Genomic DNA, 13,057 nt, shown 5'->3' with positions numbered 1-13,057 from the left:
TTTGAATTATTCTAAGAGAAGTAGCTCATGCAAAAATGTTCAATCAATAATTTTTTTTAATAGTTTATAGACACAAAATTTGAATTCTTATAAAAAGAAACTAGCTATGTAATAAATTATGTTACGTATTAATCCCCTCATTTTTTTAATATAAATCGTTTAGAATTGTGTACATAGATTAAGAAATCATTAATTTTTTTTATATTTATCAACAAAAACATCATTAATTATTTATCTAACAACAAATCAACCAATAATAAATGAATGTATATTATCATTGGTCCTATAACACTAAGTGTTAATAAATTTTACATAAAAATCGAAAACGTCATATAATTTGAAACGTAAAATCTATCTAAAACGACTTATATAAAAAAAACGGAAGAAATATTTAATATATCGTGTTTTCGTTAAAAAATAGTCGTGTTTTATTCATAATAACTGGGTTATGACTAATAAGGAAAAGGAAGTTATAAAAAGCGTCGGTATATGGTATAGGTCAAATTTCATAGTTTAGTTATTATTGTTTGTAAAAAAAAATGGTATGGAACTACGTTATGTCCCTAAAAAGACAACGAGGGTTTTTTGTGCCTCACAAGTCAACAGCAGCAGCACCAAAGCACGACTCGGATAGTTTGTAACTAGTTTGTCATCACCACGTCCTACAAATAGCAAGCCGCCACGTGTGCACAAATGGACCGGAAGGTATGGTCGGAATAAGCCTAATCATAATACCTGTTTTTGTTAAGACAAAACACATGAAGTTCACTCCTGCCATGAATATTATTTTCCAAATCAATAAAATATTCCTTTTAACATTTTGTTGGCATCATCATGAAACTGTGAAAAACGGAAACGTGTGGGTTAGATAAAGAGTGAGAGAGTGAGTCAATCAACTTGACATTTGGAGGGGGCCAATCAAATTTTGAAATCAGGCCACCATTAATATCTGTGGGAACCACGTTGGGACCCTTTTCATTCACTGCCACAACGAATCGTGTCTTCACTTATCCCATCAAGAAAGCTAGGAACGAACTATGATTTCAAACGGTTTGATGAGTCGGATACGGGATACTTTATAAACTTGATTGCTAATCACACATAAAGGTATTCAAAGTTTTGTTGTGTTCTATTTGATCCTATAAAATTAAGATGTATGATTTTTACAGTGTAAATTATGTTGAAGAAATCTTAATGATATTAATCCTTTTGTCACCATCTCTTAATTGATTTCTCCAAGACAAGCTTAAACGAGCTTGTCTTTCAAAAGTGTGTTGAACGGTTTGTGCTCAACAAGAGTGACTCAACATTAGAAACACAGAGACTGATACGGAATGATATTTTTAATAGTCATGAGTAGTGGACTTTACATTCACAATTTATTTGGGACAGACATCTTAAGGATTTATATAGGTGTATACAAAACATGTTCTTGGAATGTCTCAAATTAGTTGAAAGAAAACACAAGAGATACTGATCTCAAGGCCACTTCCATCGCAGATAACGATAAAAGGTGAAAAAATAGAAAAGCAGGGGTGAACGAACACAAGAATCGGTTTCTTTCATCTGTTTATTATACATTCTTTTACCACGTGACTCTTTCTTATAGCCAATTAATTTATTATAATAAAATTATTAATTTCTCATTTTTAAGAAATTCAAATTGTTGACAATAAAGTTACGACCTAATCAAACCATCTCAACTGGTACTCTATAATTTTTTTTTCTATATATTACTCTAAAATAGAATGCTCTCAAAGCATAGTATGATTCAAAACCATATAGCTCTTAAGTTTATTTTCTTCATCCTATTCTACTAAAAGACCAGTCTTCATCATCATTTTGCAGAGCAAGAAGGGCCAAGTCTACATCAACGATCCATATATTGACTGCAAAGAAACAACAAATAAAACTCACAAAAATCTCAGATGGATACACACACTAATTCGATCAGTTTGAGATTTAAAACAAAAAGTTACAATTTATGATCGTAGCTTTTGGAGATGAAACACGCACAGATAGAAGGTAAAAAGAAGCACCTTTGAGAAACCGATAAGCGATTCAGACCATCTTTACCAACAAATGTCACATAAGAGAACAACATGAAAGTTGGAAAATCCAGTAAAATTACAACGAATCTTGAACCAAGTTGGAAAAAGATAAAAGTTGCAATTTCTGATCATAAATCCATAGCTTTTGAGATGAAAAGAATGCAACTATGAGAAACCCATAAATATCTAATCTACCAAACAAGAGAACAACATAGACATAAGAGAAGGTAAAATTAATGAAACTTTTAGAAACCCATAAGTGATTCTGACCACATTTACCAACAAAAGCCACACAAGAGAACGACATGGACATAAATTAATGATAAAAAGACAAACATCGAAGTTTGGTGAAGATAACCCAGTAAAATTACATCGAAACTTGAAAGAAATTGAAGTCCCAAAATTTAGATTATGCAAACAAATTATTAAAAGAGAAGAATTTTCATACCTCCGAAAAATATCTCGGCTGCGAACATAGAGAGTAGAAAAGAGACGAAACAAAGCAATAAAAAAGAAACATAGCATTACTATGAGAGAATGACAGACTGTTAAAGGTGAGCTAGAGCCGTATTAGAAATAATTTTTCTTTAGTTATTATAATAATTCTTTCGGCTATGTATCTGGAGATGGTATTAGATTCAAGAATTTAACAAATTTTTAAAAAATTTAACTGAAGATATAAATAATAGATTTTTAAGTATTTTAAATGATTTGTTGAAGATTATAATGCATTTCTCAAAAAGATTTATTTTAGATTTTAAAGGAATACAATTGAATTTAATAGACACGATTTCCTTTAAATTTTATGAATCTTTATATAAAATGCACAAAGAAGGAACAAAATATTATCATATAGATAGATAAAGTCATTTTAAAAAGTGGAAGAGAAAGTGTGAAGAACTTGAAGCCAAGGTTCTCTCTCTCTTTTCTTTTCTTTTTTCTTTCTTTATGTACATCTTTACGTTAAATCCTCTCCTTTTTAGCCTTGGACATCTGCTAAAGACCAATGAGACAAGATGACACACAATAAAATCTACAATGTATTACCTTCTCACAAGATAGAGCAATCATGGTAGAATATAATCGAGAGTCTACATATAGCTGCTAGGTTTGGTAATTTAGAGCTTATGTCAACACTTATCAACAAAGGTATTGAACTTATTTCGTTTCTTTCTTTATTGAATAGTCAGCTTCAAAAAATCTTTATTTATGTGTTCTATGACATGTGCCGAAATAAATGACATTGACAGACTCAAGGACACATCTTCACATAGCAACTAACCGAAGAAAATTGGAGAATTGTGACTATCTGCTACAAAATAGGAGCATTGATTGATGTTTCAAATAAAAAGGGTCAAAGCCCTCTTATGCATGATGTGAAGTCTTACAAAACAAAAGTGATTTCCCTTGTATCAAATGATGAGAAACCTTAGCGTATAAATGCTTTTTGTGAGTGGAATCTTCAGGTAATGAAGTTAACTGCATAATCTGGTTTTAACCGGTTAGAAACCTTTGAAAAAATTGTGTGTACTGTAAGGAGAAGTTAGCGGACTTTGTCACTTTAGTCTTGAGGTAGTGAAGTTAGGGGATTTAGAATATGTAATCGTAGGTTGTAGTGGTGCTATTAATCTACTAGATCATTCACACTGTGAAGTTGTGTAATCATTTCCTGGTTGCAGGTAGTGAAAATGCTAGTAAGTGCAGATGATTCTATGATCAACAACATGGATAAAGCAGGTTGGACTGTTCTTCACTTTGCTGCAAGCAATCGGTGCTTGGAAATCACTAAGATCTTCAAGACATATGACACAACATTAGAGATCACTGACAAGGTTTGTACTTTGATATTTTCTGCTTTTTGAAACAACATAAACCTCCCTTTACACAAAGGAATGTTCATGTTTCAGGCTGGATACACTCCATTCACATTAAAGCAAGGATAGGAAAGATGGAATTGTATGACTACCTAGTTGAAAAAGTAAAAAGCTGATATTACCTGCAATGGAACATTTTCTCATTTGGGATAGTTTTTGATATGAGATTATAGATATAGCTTTATTTAATTGCTCGGTTCATTGTATATTTGAAACTTGATAATTGCTAAACTTGATAGTTGATATAAGCAGATTTTTGGTACTTAATAAATGTTTTTTATCTTCCTAAAAAGTCATTTTACCCCTTCACGATCAATTTTCTCTCAACCAAAGCTTTAGTCTCCATGAACCTAATGTACATGTCTTTATACATAAGACTCATATCACCGTTTCACCATGTTTTCTGCAAATCTACCTAGCCTTTTACTGCCTCTACAATCTCCTCAATTGTTCAATCTTTCAAACACAAATAGATTCATCACTGTAATGTTGTGCTTCCCTTCCCATTCTCTGAAGTCTGGTCATTTACAATAACCTGGAAACACTTCTCTTTTGAACAACAACCAGAATAATTTCTTTCAGTAGCTTCATCTGATCTTTCTCTCTGTACTGAAGCAGATCTACCTCCACTCTCACGGTCTTCAGTTAGAACCGGTACGTGGATGCAGAACCGTATAGAGACGTAGATGCGAGTTTTTTTAGAAAAATTAGGAATCGGGTACGTGTTGAAAATGAATATTCATATATATTTATTTATTTATTTATATTAAAATATAAGAAAATTTATAAGGTGGAGTTATTCAATCATGTATTTTAATAGATATAAAATCTAAATACAATGCATTGTTATTCAAATGATGATTATAAATTATATTTTAAAATCTAGTGTTATTCAATGAATGACTTAGATCCAATTTTTAAATTTAGTGTTATTTAACTTTTAAGGATTTTAAAATTTGTTGTATTTTAGATGGATTTCAAATAATTTCTTATAGAGTCTCATGAATAAATGATTGAACTCAAAATCCAATGCATACTGCAAAAACTTTAAAATCTGTAAACTTTAAACTATCTTAAATTTTTAAAATTTGATAGATTACAAGATCAGAATATTGGCTAAAACAAGACTCAAACCTAGGGCTGGGAAAATTAAACTGAATCCGAAAACCTGAACCTATCCGGATCCGACATAAATATCGAATAAATCTTGTTTTATGGTATTTCAGGTTATGAGTATTATCCGGACTGAACCCGACCTAAATGGATATCCGATACAACCCGAAACATTCAAAATTCCTAAAAAAAACGTGTACCAAACATGTCTCAGTTCTTAATATGTATCCAAAATACACTAAGATATTATTGAATATCTAAAATAATGATCTATTATATGAAGGTTGATGGTTGAAGGTGACGGTGAAGCTTACAATTTTTTGATTTTGTTTTCATTGAATAATGTTTTTTTCATTTCATGGGAACTTGGTTTTAGTTTTATGCTTTCATTTATTTAGTTTCTTCAATTAATAACTATGTTTACCTTTTGTTTGATTTTGAATGATCACGTTTAATGTTCATTTTTTATTTTTGAATCGATTTTACTTATGTTTTGGTTACAAAATAGGTACAAATCAGGTACTTTATAACCGAATAACCGATTTACTTATGTTTTGGCTACAAAATAGGTACAAATCATGTACTTTTAAACCAAAGAACAGATTGGTATCCGAACCCGAAAATATATCGGATTTTACCGGTTCTTTGAAGATTTACTAACCTCGACCCGAACTCGATAGGACCCGAACCGGTCTTGAAACAAACTTTCATATAACCCGAATGAAGATGTTTTTGATAAACCCAAAAAATCGAGATCCGGTTAGATAAAACCGAAATCCGATTGGAACCCGAATGCCCATGCCTACTTAAACCATATAACATTCATAGCGCAACTTAAAATGTGACCTAAAAATTCATAGTACTATATAACTTATGAGTTTTAAACAATAAGCCAGCAAAATATAACAATAACCGTTGGTTACTTTCAATTTCACTATATTTTGAAAAACATTTTTGATTTCTTGCATAATGTAAGAAACATGAGCGCCATGGAAACACAAACACATTTGACCATAATGAGAGTTATATATATACCTCTTTCCAATATGCAAATAAACCCAAATAACCAATATGAAATTCATAAATCAAATATGATAATAACCCATCTTAAAAACTCTCCAACGACTTTGATAGCATCATGTGGTGTATCATAAACACTCTTGGATCGAGACTTCTTAACACCGGCAGTGAACCATAGCTTGTCTGATTTCGAGCTCTCGACTGAGATTGTCGTGACTTTGACCCAAACCAACACTTTGGTCTTCATTCCTTCAACACCCATCAGTTTCCCTCTAAGCAAGATCCCTTTCACGCGTGTTGCGTACCTTATCGCTGATCCATCTTTGAATGTGACTTCGCAGGGTGTAGAGAAGAAGACCGTAAGTTTGTTCTTTGTCTCGTCGAATTCGTAGCAGATTATGTTCTGTGGGAAGAGTCCTGATGGTAAGTTGTATTCTTTGAGAAGATCTGGTAAGCTTTTGAGTGGTTTCCCTGTTTTAAAAGAGGAATATCAGGTTAAGAATTGTCGGAATCTTCTTAGATTGTTTATCAATGAGAATAATAAAAATGGTGTTTACCTTTAAGCTTGTTAAAAACCCATTTGGCTTTCTCTTCAACGGTACTAGAGAAAGTCTGGAAAAGAAAAAGAAACAACATCAACATTATGTTTCCAATTTGTAGCAATGAAAAACACAAACAAGTGCAGAATAAACCATATATCAAAAATAAATAGCCAAACCTATAAAGACAGACATAGAAGGTATAACCTATAGATCATGTTACTTGAATAGTCATAGAATTGACATCAACTCAACGTAGGGCTCTTAGCTTAGGTCAAAAGCAATAACAAGAACACATCATTGCTAAAAGAATTCATCTTTTCTAGTAAACAGTTAATCAGATCTTCCTAGATCTATGATTCTTCCAGAGTTTTGTAACATCCACTACACAAGATTTTGAACAATAGAATCCTTTTTAAACCAAACGCAAAACCTTAAACCGAAATGCGACCAAACCCATCAGTTTCACACATGAATTACATGCAAACCCCCAGAGAAAAATAAAGAAGCAAGAAAAGATTCAAGATTCATCAAATGAGCACTCACAGTGAGGTCAGTGGTGATGTTAGAGAGCTCTTCCTTGGCTTTCTTCGAGATCCATGAGCCTCCCACTTTGAAGCTCGTCACTTTCGTTAAAGCTTTCTCCATTTTCTTCTCCTCTAGATTCTCTCAAAGAGTAAAGACAGCTTTTAAAAGTGTGACAGAACAGAGTGAAAACGGCGACTCAACATGTTTCCATTTGGCCAATTGTTCGAAAGATATACCGAACGACGGCGTTTTCAATCTACTTTTTCAGTTTAATTAATTACCGCTATATTTGGCTTAATCTTCAAATTACGAAAACTTTTAAGATCTTTTATTAATTAAACGAGGAAGAAGACTCGCTAACCGTCTAATTTGAATTTGCAAAATAAAGTTTCCCTTTTCTGAAAATTAATTATTTCAAAAGCTGATTTAGAATTTATAAATTGTTACAATTTTTTTTGTAGAAAATGCATGATTAGTTTTAAAGCGAATAAAATTATGGATGATGAGAAGATGCGGTGGGACCCAATAATAAAACGATATTACAGCAGAGAGGCTAACAATAATTGTAGCTCAGCACTAATGCAATTATTCTACAAACAACTAGCTCAGGCAGAGGGTTACAAATCATTTCAAAAACCAACTTCATGTTTGTACCGGCGACTTCATCTCAATCCGAATTCCGGTTTAGTTTTGATTCACTTTGGTTTATTCACTGAAAATAAATCCATGTTATATAATAAGCTGTGTGATAAAAAACATCCATTTCGTTATCTTTGAAACAGATTGTACGGAGTTACTTAAGATGATAGAGTACAACACGAGGTTGCTGGAGAGAGGAAGCTACTTTATGAAGAGACATGTGTTGATGGATAATTTTAGAATCATGATGAATCTACTTAGAGAACCAATCAAGAAAATTCAGATAGAGAGGCCTTTCATGTCTTCAAGCTGCTTGTGGCCAACGAGAAGAAACCAGAGGACATTGTGGCGGTTGATGCTGATAAAGAAGATGAAGGCTCTGGAGCTGATAAATCAGTGGTTGTGAATGGTATTGCTTCACTTTCTCTCGTGGATATCAAAATGATTTGATCTACATTAGCATAGATTATCTCATTCTCTAATTCAACATAAATAACTGTGATTTTGAAAATGTTATTCAAGACCAGTCTTCTTCTTCAACATTGTGATGAATTGTTCCTTCTCTTCATCTGTTATTCCATTGGTTGAACAGTCTCCTACTCCCCACTCTGCTCCTCTTAGACAATACTTGTCTTGAATAGCTTTTTCATTCCTGAAGGATTAAAAAAAAGACACAACACCAATGTCACATGTCCACAATCTTGGCTCTGTACCACTTAGAAGACCAAATGGGCATGCATGAAGGAATAAAATGATGAGACTTTCACTTACTTTTCTTTGTTTAGTTTGGAGTTCTCGAGTAGCTTCTTGAGTATTGGAGATTCTTTGAACCTTGAATCATTTTCAGCGTAGAACTTCTGGTTCTTAGCTGCAATGAACAAGCATTTTTCTTGAAGCAGACACAGACAGACAAAACATAAAGAATTCAAGAATTTGAAAGAGTATAGTACCATTGAAACGGTCAAGGGACTCGAGCTTTGGTAATTCCGGAATTGATTCTATACCGGGACTTCCGGACATTAAGCCTGCTTCGGCTGAGCATGATCCGAGAATACACAAATTATGATGATGATACATACACATATATTATATTGAATGAGATGAAAAATGAAGATAGTGTAGTTCTTAGGAGGAGATAAGATGAGAAATCCTCAAGATTTTTTTTTAAAATGATAATAAAAAGCTTTTTTCAGAATATATATTCCTTTTATATGATAATAAAAAAAACTCACTTGTTTTCAAGATTCTAAGGCTTCTCAACTGAAGGAAAAGTGCAATTAACTCGAGCTTTATTTGAAAATTATGTCCATTGCACGTAACTTCTTCATGTGTAGAGAAGAACATGAATTGATCAACATTTTTTAGAAAATAAAACAGAAACATTTTATTTTACATCAGCAAGTTCCAACACCATACACAGATCCCACGGTTAATAATTCATAAAGCCACAACTTACTAAAAGTAATTATGCAAGGATACTTAATTATTTTTAATCTACTAATTAAAACATTAATCACTTCATGAAACCTTGAGCCATCTTAGCATAGTCTCCAAACCCATGGCTACCACTTCCCGATTTCTCATCCCCTTTCTTACCCGCCAGTTCTCCAGCACCTCCACCGTGACTACCACCGCCGTGGCTGCCACCACTGGAGGAGTGAGAGTGTGTAGATTCATACTTGTGGAGATAACTTTCAGCCTTTTCGAGGTACTGACCCACACCGCTTTTTTCATCAAACTTGCCGTATCTACCGGCGGCGTCGAGAATATCAGCGGTGGCTCCGGCGACTTTAGTTTTGTCTAGCTTGGCAGTCTCATTGCGAGCAGCGGCTTGAGCAGCTTCGGCTACAATCTTAGCACTAGCCATGAGCTCAGCGTTGGTAGCTGGCCTATGTCCGCTATGAGTTGTTGGACCGGCATGACCGGGTTTGTTTTTGTTGTGGTTCGTCTCCGGTTCTGAACTTTCTGGTTTCTTGTCGGAGAACTTCTTTTTTAGTTGATCGGTGAGAAAATCCATGTTTCGTGTTTGTCTTGACAATCTTGAATGTGGAAATGTACAATAACAAGATATTTATTGTCTACTATTCTTTTTATCCACTACTTCTTGCACCACATATTTACTTTAAAACATTCAATATGTAAGGATTAGTTGGTTGAAGATTTGATGTGTGGCACGGGAAAATAGAACCGGTGGCCACGATAGTGGCTATCCAACTCTGACCATTGACTTTGTCGGTAGAGTAAAGTAAGCTTTGAAATAATAGAAGGCTTTCAATGGGTTTCTGGTGGGCTCAAGTAAACCCCAAGTGTTGATATATGTCCGAGCCTAACTTTAGTTGAGTAACACTAAAAGATGTCGCGAAGATGACCACACATACTATAATTTTTTTTTTGGCAACAAGATGACGACATTGTCATGACATAAACAGAAGTGAACAAAAACGAATACCAAGAAGACGAAACTAATGTATTATTATATAAAAGGAAAAGCTTCCCTTTACGTAATTCATGGAGAAGCGAAGAACAACAGGTGAGATCTCAAAGGAGTGTCATGAGAACACGGATCCTCTTGTTTCTTTAAGATTTCCACTGAAACCAATTGAGTTTTGTGTTCTCAGGTCACCCCTTTGAATCTCCCCCGTTCCATTATTTCACCTCACTAAATGTTTTAAATCTTTTATTCATACTCCAGTATAAATTTGGGTGTGTGCGCGGGTATCCTCTGTTTTGTGTCTGAAACAGAGACAAACGCATCATCTTAACAAAGCCAATGCCGAGTTCATGACTAGTCTGCTTTATTAAAATCACATGCGACAAAAGTAATTTGGTCAAATAAAGGTAAAAAAAAAATATCAGTCTTTTTAGAAGTTGCCATGTCATAAATCAAGTTTGGTTTCAAAAATGACTTAATAATCACTCCTTAAAAGCTAAAAAGGTGATTTATTACCAAAACCCAAACACACAAAACCCAACAAACTAAAAAACGTTGACTTTTCAACTAACCACCATCTCCACCGTCACCATGATCGCCGTTTACTCTTCCTTCTTCTTCCTCTTGATCTCCTCCGTTCACTCCACACCAACGATCTCATTCACCCCTCAAACCCTAAACCGATCCGGCGACATCGTCACGATCCAATGGACCGGCGTCGAATCACCCTCCGATCTCGACTGGCTAGGAATCTACTCTCCACCAGAATCTCCCCACGACCACTTCATAGGCTACAAGTTCCTCTCCGATTCGCCCGATTGGCAAACCGGGTCGGGCTCCATCTCCCTTCCTTTAACCAATCTCCGATCCGATTACTCTTTCCGGATCTTCCGCTGGACCCAATCCGAAATCAACCCGAAACACAAAGACCACGACCACAACCCTTTACCCGGAACGCGCCATCTCTTAACCGAATCTAACCGGTTAAAATTCCGGTTAAACCGGCCGGATCAGATTCATTTAAGCTACACAGATACGGTTAACGAAATGCGAGTGATGTTCGTTACAGGAGACGGCGAAGAGCGGTTAGCTCGTTACGGAGAGGTCAAAGAGAGACTAAACAACACGGTTAAAGCGCGTGGAGTTAGTTACGAGAGGGAGCGTATGTGCCACGCGCCGGCGAATACCACGATCGGCTGGAGGGATCCAGGCTGGACATTCGACGCCGTCATGAAGAGCTTGAAACCAGGAGTCAAATACTATTACCAAGTCGGGAGCGAGTCCAAAGGATGGAGCGAGATCCACAGCTTCGTGTCTCGAAACGACGATTCAGACCAAACCTTAGCGTTCATGTTCGGAGACATGGGATGCTCCACGCCTTACAGAACGTTTATCCGCGGAGAAGAGGAGAGTTTATCAACAGTGAAGTGGATCTTACGTGACATTAAATCTCTAGGTAACGATAAAGCAGCGATCGTGTCACACATTGGTGATATAAGCTATGCTAAAGGCTACTCGTGGATATGGGATGAGTTCTTTCATCAAATCGAGCCTATAGCTTCTAAAGTCCCGTACCATGTTTGCATCGGTAACCACGAGTACGACTGGCCTATGCAGCCGTGGAAGCCAGATTGGGCTGCTTACGTGTACGGTAAAGATAGTGGTGGAGAATGTGGTGTACCGTATAGTGTTAAGTTCAACATGCCTGGAAACTCATCCGAAGCTAAGGTTCGGAACCTTTACTATTCTTACGACATGGGCTCGGTCCATTTCGTTTATATTTCGACCGAGACGGAGTTTCTTAAAGGAGGGAAGCAGTATAGTTTTATCAAGAGTGATTTAGAGTCTGTTAACAGGAGCAAGACGCCGTTTGTGGTTGTGCAAGGGCATAGACCGATGTACACTACGAGTACTAAAGGTAGTGATATAGCGGTAAGAGTGAAGATGATCGAGCATTTGGAACCGTTGTTCGTTGAGAACAACGTGACGGTTGCGTTATGGGGACATGTTCATAGATACGAGAGGTTTTGTCCGATTAGTAACAACACTTGTGGTGAGCGTTGGCATGGGAGCCCTGTTCATCTTGTGATCGGTATGGCTGGGAAAGAGACGCAACCGATTTGGGAACCGAGGCCTAATCATCCGGATGTACCGATATTTCCTCAGCCTGCTCGGTCGATGTACCGTGGAGGCGAGTTTGGGTACACTCGTTTGGTTGCTGATAAGGAGAGACTTACTATTTCTTATGTGGGGAACCATGATGGAGAGGTTCATGACAAGGTTGAGATTTTGGCTTCAGGGGAAGTTATTAGCGGTGGTAGTGATGATGATGGTAAAGACTCAAGCCTGGGATCTAAATCTGAGTTTGAGGTGTTGTGGTACATTGAAGGAGCAAGTGTGATGGTTTTGGGAGTGGTTTTGGGGTATCTTATCGGTTTCTTTAGTCGTCGAAAAAGAGAAGGAGCTGGATCATCTAATACTGGGCGTTGGATCCAAGTGAAGAATGAGGAGGAGACATGATTCAGCTTGGACTTGTTTTTGTTTTACTTGTCCCACAAGTTATGTATAGCATTCTTATTATAGAAAGGTACATCCAAAAAGCTTATTAACCTCTTCAAGGCTTTGAAGGGTTTAGTTTTGCGATATTACTTTAGCAGATTTTGTTTAATAAAAAAAAAGAGGCTTTTTTTAACACATTTCTTCTATTTTTTTTTAAAGAAAAAAAAGAAAAAAGTACGACCTTATAAAAAAAAAGAAAAGAGAGGCTATGTAATTTTTATTTGCAATAAATAGATAGACGACCTTATAAATTTTAGACAACAATGGGGTTACAACAGTACCTACGGCACCTAAGACAAGTGA

General features: G+C 35.7%; 4 protein-coding genes and 1 long non-coding RNA gene across 5 annotated transcripts; 1 reads left to right on the top strand and 4 right to left on the bottom strand.

The window, feature by feature from the left end:
* Positions 1-1,605: 1,605 nt before the first annotated feature.
* Positions 1,606-2,956, bottom strand: LOC111209294. The gene is made up of 2 exons (XR_002660929.2): positions 2,500-2,956; positions 1,606-1,889 (listed from the first exon to the last, which is right to left on the bottom strand). It is a non-coding gene; the product is annotated as an uncharacterized LOC111209294 (long non-coding RNA).
* A 2,983-nt stretch (positions 2,957-5,939) lies between these two features.
* On the bottom strand, positions 5,940-7,354 carry BNAA02G36920D (uncharacterized protein At5g01610). The gene is made up of 3 exons (XM_048775358.1): positions 7,144-7,354; positions 6,616-6,670; positions 5,940-6,529 (listed from the first exon to the last, which is right to left on the bottom strand). The coding sequence occupies exons 1-3, from the start codon at positions 7,243-7,245 to the stop codon at positions 6,117-6,119; spliced, it is 570 nt and encodes a 189-aa protein (XP_048631315.1). The 5' UTR covers positions 7,246-7,354; the 3' UTR covers positions 5,940-6,116.
* Positions 7,355-7,871: 517 nt separating this feature from the next.
* On the bottom strand, positions 7,872-9,227 carry LOC125606310. The gene is made up of 4 exons (XM_048775357.1): positions 8,997-9,227; positions 8,715-8,798; positions 8,536-8,632; positions 7,872-8,416 (listed from the first exon to the last, which is right to left on the bottom strand). The coding sequence occupies exons 1-4, from the start codon at positions 9,145-9,147 to the stop codon at positions 8,278-8,280; spliced, it is 471 nt and encodes a 156-aa protein (XP_048631314.1). The 5' UTR covers positions 9,148-9,227; the 3' UTR covers positions 7,872-8,277.
* Positions 9,112-10,063, bottom strand: LOC125606309 (nodulin-related protein 1-like). Its single transcript, XM_048775356.1, has one exon. It carries the CDS (start codon positions 9,779-9,781, stop codon positions 9,278-9,280), a length of 504 nt encoding a protein of 167 aa, XP_048631313.1. The 5' UTR covers positions 9,782-10,063; the 3' UTR covers positions 9,112-9,277.
* A 48-nt stretch (positions 10,064-10,111) lies between these two features.
* Positions 10,112-12,889, top strand: LOC125606308 (probable inactive purple acid phosphatase 9). Its single transcript, XM_048775355.1, has one exon. The coding sequence runs from the start codon at positions 10,787-10,789 to the stop codon at positions 12,713-12,715; it is 1,929 nt and encodes a 642-aa protein (XP_048631312.1). The 5' UTR covers positions 10,112-10,786; the 3' UTR covers positions 12,716-12,889.
* Positions 12,890-13,057: the final 168 nt, after the last annotated feature.

Source organism: Brassica napus, unplaced genomic scaffold, assembly GCF_020379485.1.
Source record: "Brassica napus cultivar Da-Ae unplaced genomic scaffold, Da-Ae ScsIHWf_840;HRSCAF=1196, whole genome shotgun sequence".
Lineage (NCBI taxonomy): Eukaryota > Viridiplantae > Streptophyta > Magnoliopsida > Brassicales > Brassicaceae > Brassica > Brassica napus.
The sequence above is the reverse complement of the archived record's forward strand: the minus strand, read 5'-3'. Positions and strand labels throughout refer to the sequence as shown.

What these genes read in the sequence shown, in the direction of transcription:
- LOC125606308 (XM_048775355.1), top strand. Translation starts at nt 10,787, where the DNA reads ATGATCGCCGTTTACTCTTCCTTCTTCTTCCTCTTGATCTCCTCCGTT.
- LOC125606309 (XM_048775356.1), bottom strand. Translation starts at nt 9,781, where the DNA reads ATGGATTTTCTCACCGATCAACTAAAAAAGAAGTTCTCCGACAAGAAA.
- BNAA02G36920D (XM_048775358.1), bottom strand. Translation starts at nt 7,245, where the DNA reads ATGGAGAAAGCTTTAACGAAAGTGACGAGCTTCAAAGTGGGAGGCTCA. An exon ending in ACATCACCACTGACCTCACT is followed by an intron (nt 6,671 to 7,143) that starts GTGAGTGCTCAT and finishes TTTCTTTTCCAG; the next exon opens with ACTTTCTCTAGTACCGTTGA. An exon ending in GGTTTTTAACAAGCTTAAAG is followed by an intron (nt 6,530 to 6,615) that starts GTAAACACCATT and finishes CTTTTAAAACAG; the next exon opens with GGAAACCACTCAAAAGCTTA.
- LOC125606310 (XM_048775357.1), bottom strand. Translation starts at nt 9,147, where the DNA reads ATGTTTCTGTTTTATTTTCTAAAAAATGTTGATCAATTCATGTTCTTC. An exon ending in GTCCCTTGACCGTTTCAATG is followed by an intron (nt 8,633 to 8,714) that starts GTACTATACTCT and finishes TGTTCATTGCAG; the next exon opens with CTAAGAACCAGAAGTTCTAC. An exon ending in TCCAAACTAAACAAAGAAAA is followed by an intron (nt 8,417 to 8,535) that starts GTAAGTGAAAGT and finishes TTAATCCTTCAG; the next exon opens with GAATGAAAAAGCTATTCAAG.